Source organism: Perkinsus marinus (assembly GCF_000006405.1).
Source record: "Perkinsus marinus ATCC 50983 genomic scaffold scf_1104296959724, whole genome shotgun sequence".
NCBI classification, from domain to species: domain Eukaryota; phylum Perkinsozoa; order Perkinsida; family Perkinsidae; genus Perkinsus; species Perkinsus marinus.
Genome location: NW_003206303.1, coordinates 1 through 5,843, shown reverse-complemented (window position 1 = coordinate 5,843; position 5,843 = coordinate 1). Strand labels below are relative to the sequence as shown.

The window sequence follows — 5,843 nt, the reverse complement described above, 5'->3', positions numbered from 1 at the left end:
ATCTCTCGGATGATCGTATTAAGGAGGTTTGGGCCAAGACCGATATGAACAAACTGAAAGACCATCAGAGGAGTTTCCTAACATACGTCTTCGGTGGTTCGAACAACTACACTGGCCGCAGGTAAGCCGTCGTTTTCGTTGTTATTCATCTTCACGGGTTGCTTTCTGTAGTATGAGGGCCGCTCATGCAGGCTACAACATCACTGATGCCCAGTTTGACGCTGTCGTCGAGAATCTCACAAATACCATGAAGGAGCTTGGTATGTCAGACTCTACTCGCCGCCTTGTCATACATCTCTTGGCCAGGTATTGCACAGGAATATGTCGATCAAGTCAATGCCATCGCAAAGAGCGAGCATGACGATGTCGTCGGGCATTAGAGCCCATCAAGAGGCATACTATCGTCTCTTTTGACATTCTTACTTAGCGTTTTCGTGAAGTCAAGACTGTCGTGTTATTTCGGGTTACTACTAGTATGGGTCGCGGGTAATGATGCGTTTGTCTGGAGCAACAGTTCGAGGAACAGGTCCAGACACAAGAGATCTCCGATCTCAATAGTAGCTCACCACCGGAGAAGATAGGCTGATAACACTTTCAAAGTGTCGCTTTGTACGATAAGATATCTCATGAAAACTAATACCTCCCGTAAGTCTCGATAATATCCAGCCTGTGGTATTCTCAGCCGCATCCTAATTGAGGAGGGTCGAGGAGGTCGATCGACCTCTTCCCAATGCCTCACATAAGAGCAAATACTCCGCTGCTCGCATTTCTTACTTTGGACTGAGGGATCACGATCGTCGCGATGAGCTTTGTATCTCCGGTTTGATCCGAAGATTCGGAGTTGATTTTTTGACTGCTTCAAAATCTTCATTCAGACGTTTTGCTCACAAAGCTGATTTTCCGCATGATTCCATCGAATCTGGGTACTTCCGAAACTCACGCTGTGAATTAGACGTTCTTGACACAGTAAGGGCTAGTCGCTATGCCAGACCAAGCCATTCATCCTCACTGCATATCCGTGCTCGTTGCCGTGGCTAGGGGGATATCAATGTCGTCTGAGAGTAGACGTAATTTACGTCACGTAAATTACCAACAAAATGACGTCCCAAATTCTTGTTGTCTGCATCTTCGAGCTCCACTAAATACTTGGCGACAACTTCTCTGATGCGAAAAGGACCAGTCATCTTGGGATCCAACTTGCGTCCTTGGTGACGTATTAGCATCACGTGCTGCCCCTCTTCCAGTTCAGGGACGCGTGTTCCAGGCATTCGAGAGAGTGATGCCTCATTCTTGTTCTTCAACACATAATTATGTATAGATAAGTATAGATATCGAAGGTCGAAGCACATACGCGTTCCATATTTTTAACCATATACTTCATCGCATCCCGCTGCAAAGCTGCCCGGAACCCTTGGAGCACCTCTGACTCTTTGAGAGCTTCTTCAGAAAGCTGTCTGGGCCGTAACGATGCTAGGGTTGTCGACCCATGGGAGGGAAACAGATCAGCTGGAGCTATTGGGGAGTCTCATCAGCTGGAACATTGTTAGCCCATACCGCAAATGGTAGTGAGCGATACCAGTCAAATAGTTGCAGACCAGACTTGTTGGTGATGATACGCATAATGTTGTTCAATATGCGATGGGGGGATTTCTTGCCATGAGTTCAGCGGAGACGAATTCGCTGGAAAAAAACCTCCAGTTCCACTGGAAGAGCCTTTGGGCAGCCAACCCAATCTTGCTAATGAATCACCATACAAAAGCAATCGAGTAGAACCTCCAGACTCTGGAGTCCAGAGTGGACTCGGTGTCATGGTTCAACAAGGGCTTGGCTATAACAAACTTATTAGCACTATCCACGATCACGATAGAGTACTCGACCTGACAGGTGGATCATCGCCTTGTGATGGAGACGAAAATGGACCAATCGAATCCACACCCACCATCTCCATAGGGATGGGACTCTTCGCCGGAACTGTTCCCAATCCTCCTTCGCGTGAGAGGCGCGACCCTTTAGATTTGGCACAAATAGCACAGTTCTTGGAGTAACGACGTGCATCCTCAGATAGTCCAGGGCCTGGACTCCAGGCCAGTAGGAATCTCGACTAGGTAAGCCGGATAACTTATGTATACTCACGTGACCAAACACGGTATGCATCCGATCAACCAAACTTTGGCGACAATCCGCCGGAACATATTTCGCGGCCCGGGCAGCGTCCCCTCACTGGGACCTGCCCGGGACGCATGCAACTTATATCTCAAATGTTCTCAAATGTCTACATCTACATCCAGCCTGATAGCACAATTATGATGTCTTACACGCTGTATAGAGGGTCATTTTGGAGCATTGTATGTGATGGGCCGTCAACTTTTAGTCTCTCATGTGTGTCCTTATGATGGACCACTTCTCAACTCAATTCATTTGACTTCGTGTTGATGACTAGCAGCTAAGCTGCGAGTGATCCTAGATAGTGTTCCGCTATCATAGGGTGCTTTTTAACCAAAAGTTGCCCGTTGACTGTATCCATAATAGCATAGATATCCTTGTAATGATTAACATTGCGATCTACGGCAGATCGAATAAACTTGACTTCATCATCTCGTTCTTGGGCTCGACGTATCCTCTCAAGAACATCAGCAATTTCCGTCGTTGAACACTGGGTCCTCAGATGCGACAGGAGTGGAGTAGGATCTCGTATGGCTGTGAGCGCCACCGGTATCTTGCTAGGGTCAACGGTACCTTGAGCCATAGAAACCATAGGAGAATGTAGGCACTTATAGTCGACCACATCTACAGTCGCTCGTGAGAGGCAATCTGCCGGATTCATGGTACCAGGTATGAAGCGTAAAGTAGCTTGTAGTTCTTCAATGAGTCCAATGAGAGACGAGATACACGATCTCTCCCATGCTGGTAGCTCAGATGATGAGCATTTACTCTTCAATGCCTTCTTGATACGCTCTGGTAGTTAGCCGAGTTGTCGGTGTAGATGTAAATCCCATGAGGAGTTCTCCTCTGTGGTAGATTAGGAAGTACTTGTTGCTTGATGATACTGAGGCCGTATCTCACTGCCAATAGTTCCTTCCTTTAAGGAAGTTCCTTACTATGTTCCACGACAGATGCGGTAACTCATGTAGCATAGCTTTTGCATAGATCCTGGTGATGTTCTGATCCAAGACTGCAGTACCATTAGCATAGCTAGAACTGTCAACGAAGACGTGGAGAACTTGGGGATCGACGAGACGTGGTATAGGCTTGGGATCTTTCAAGCCTTGATAGACCTTGTAGAACTCATGATATAGGGGACCAGGTAGAAGTTCATCAAAAGTTAAACCACAACGATGAGCATAGCGTAGTATCAGTCTGCCACGAAGCACGGTTTCAGCGATGATTCCGAGTGGATCGTATATACTGGCTAGCCACGATAGAGCTTCGCGGAGGGTTAAGGGGAAGGCGGTCTTGAAGTCATTAGAGCAAGAAACTTGTGGATCACTAGACTCTATGAGAGTACTGGCATAATTGCCGCGGTAACATGAAATTGAAGTTCCGGACAACGAAGTCGATTTTCCAAAACGGACGAAAGGTCTGAAGGTGTACTCGACGAAATTGAGAGTTCTATGACGAATTCGAAGGTTCGAAAGTCGAAATTGAAAGTTCTACTAACACGAACTTGAACTATCGACTTCGGACGAACTTGAATGTTCTATGACGAAGTTGGAAGTTCTAATTGTGAATATGATCTTCCCGTTTCAGATTCGTACCTCCAACTTCGCGCTTCCCGACTAAATTGATGGTTACGAAAACGAACTAGATGTTCAAAAAAATGTAGTCGCGCACAGCAACAACGACGACCCAAGCAATCGCACGCACGCGAGAGGAGCCTCAGCACAAAGACCTTTCCAATGAATCACTTCCTAGATAAGGAGTGAGTAAATTATTCGAGCATCAGCTGCGCCACCTCACACATTTTCAACCTTCAACGGAGATCCTAGGAGAACAACAATGCTCCCACGTTTGAAACAAACGGTCCACGGGACGACCAATGACTATTCAATGCTTCCCAGAGACATGCAACGAGAAGACTAGTTGAGTTTACCACAGTAATATGTTTTTGCGAACTGTTGCCTCACGTTGGAAACTGGCTATACTCTGGTGTACACGTGATATCAACAACTGCATAAAAGGCTGTAGAATCTCGCAGAATCGTGGGAAAGAACTATCCTCCCCTACAAACGCGTGCGTGAAAAGCGGTTTATGTTAACGTTAACATGTTTGTGCGTGCAGTGCTCGTTTATTTGACTCCATTACGTTAGGCCTCACTCCCCTCCGGCTGTATGTCCAACTCATCCATGCACAGATGTGTTGTAATATAACACTCGTGCCGTAGGTATTCTAGGAAAGGATAGCTTGCTGCGCCATGAATGGATGTTGATCTCACTTATAAGTGAAGAACTCGTCGTCTTGAATCGACCCCAACTATGAGGCTCGTATGGTCCGAGGAGCTCTGCTGCGGCTGATCGACTCGCAGCACGAGCTTATTCCCCAGTGTTACACAAGGTCACGGTCGTAGGCCAGGATCTTTTCCTTATCAGTTGGAGGTTTCAACTCGTCTTCCCAGATGGTCAGTAGCTCCCTCTTCGTTCTTCTCCTCCTCCGCTCACTTCCTTCTTATGCTAGAAGGAATGTGTCTGTCAGTAGTCAAGAGTGGGTCATGCCAATCGACGACATCTGCGATACGTTATCTGTTGGTGTTAATAACTTCATGCTTGAAGGCGCCTCGGTGGACCGCGATGGTTCTGTCATGTCGGAGGTGCGAAACATTACGATGGTCCATGAAATTGTCGATTGTGCCAAGAAGTATAATACCAGCACATCCCTCGGATTATGGACGGATGAGTGCCCATTTGGCGAGTGCTCACAGAACACATTTGATTTCTTTACCTTTGAAAACCAGATTCAGCCCTATATCACTCAATATAATGTAGAGGAGGTGAGATATTTCATTTGGGCAGGAGCGTGCCAGCAATTATTCTGGCAAATCGCGCAGAATGTGAGCAACATTATCCGCCACAACTTGGTGACCAAGTCTGGGGAGCCAGTCAGAGCTTCGATTGGGTAGGTACGGCATCCTCATAACTCCGTTCTCAAGCTTCAAGTATGAGTCTACTGATCTGAGCTGGCAACCGCGACATTCATGTTCGTTTTCAGCTTCGCTGTGGAGCCTGAAGACTCACCCCTGTGGAACTATATCAAGTTATCCAAGATTGAAGACTACTTCGATGTCATATCGGTTCACTTTGGACATCCGGGACCTACCGACGAGAGCGTTATTAATGACACGGTCGCACGCAAAACTGTTGATTACCTCATCAACCTCGGGATACCACCTCAAAAACTGGAACTTTCAGTAAGCCATCAGAAGTCCCCTGTCCGCTATAGCGTGTCACGTTTGGAAGATTACTAGTCGACAATCTTGCATTCATTCGTTGTAACTCACTTCAGGTTGAAACTCTCGGCTTCATGGAGAGGACTAATCGACCTATCGATTACAAGGAACTGATCAAGAAGGGTGCGCCTCCCTACTCGGACGGTCACTTCGATGGCTATATCTACCAGTCACAGAAACAAGTTGTGGAGAAGACTCGTATCATTGAGGAAAAGACTTTGTACGGGTTCAGTTTGCCGACCATCCTGAATGACTTACCCGCCAAGAATAATTCTTCTTTACTTCATGCTGCATTTTACTACTCGTGAAGCTCTCAGATGAGTAGGTAAAAGTCGACGAGGATTTTCCTCGGCCGAGTCCTCGATGGACCTTTCTCGGCGGGGGAATTTCTGTTCTCGTCTAC

The 5,843-nt window shown here is 46.8% G+C and overlaps 3 protein-coding genes across 3 annotated transcripts; all 3 read left to right on the top strand.

The window, feature by feature from the left end:
• Positions 1-26: 26 nt before the first annotated feature.
• Positions 27-380, top strand: Pmar_PMAR000483 (Myoglobin, putative; the record flags this gene model as incomplete). Its single annotated transcript, XM_002773011.1, has 3 exons — positions 27-121; positions 172-260; positions 307-380. Coding segments are annotated over 3 exons (258 nt in total), but the record flags the coding sequence as incomplete, so codon positions are not given.
• A 2,493-nt stretch (positions 381-2,873) lies between these two features.
• Pmar_PMAR000482 (hypothetical protein) lies at positions 2,874-3,780 on the top strand (the record flags this gene model as incomplete). The annotated part of the gene is made up of 3 exons (XM_002773010.1): positions 2,874-2,958; positions 3,380-3,501; positions 3,748-3,780. The coding sequence occupies 3 exons, from the start codon at positions 2,874-2,876 to the stop codon at positions 3,778-3,780; spliced, it is 240 nt and encodes a 79-aa protein (XP_002773056.1).
• Positions 3,781-4,705: 925 nt separating this feature from the next.
• Pmar_PMAR000481 (hypothetical protein) lies at positions 4,706-5,748 on the top strand (the record flags this gene model as incomplete). Its single annotated transcript, XM_002773009.1, has 3 exons — positions 4,706-5,109; positions 5,203-5,401; positions 5,497-5,748. 3 exons carry the CDS (start codon positions 4,706-4,708, stop codon positions 5,746-5,748), a joined length of 855 nt encoding a protein of 284 aa, XP_002773055.1.
• Positions 5,749-5,843: the final 95 nt, after the last annotated feature.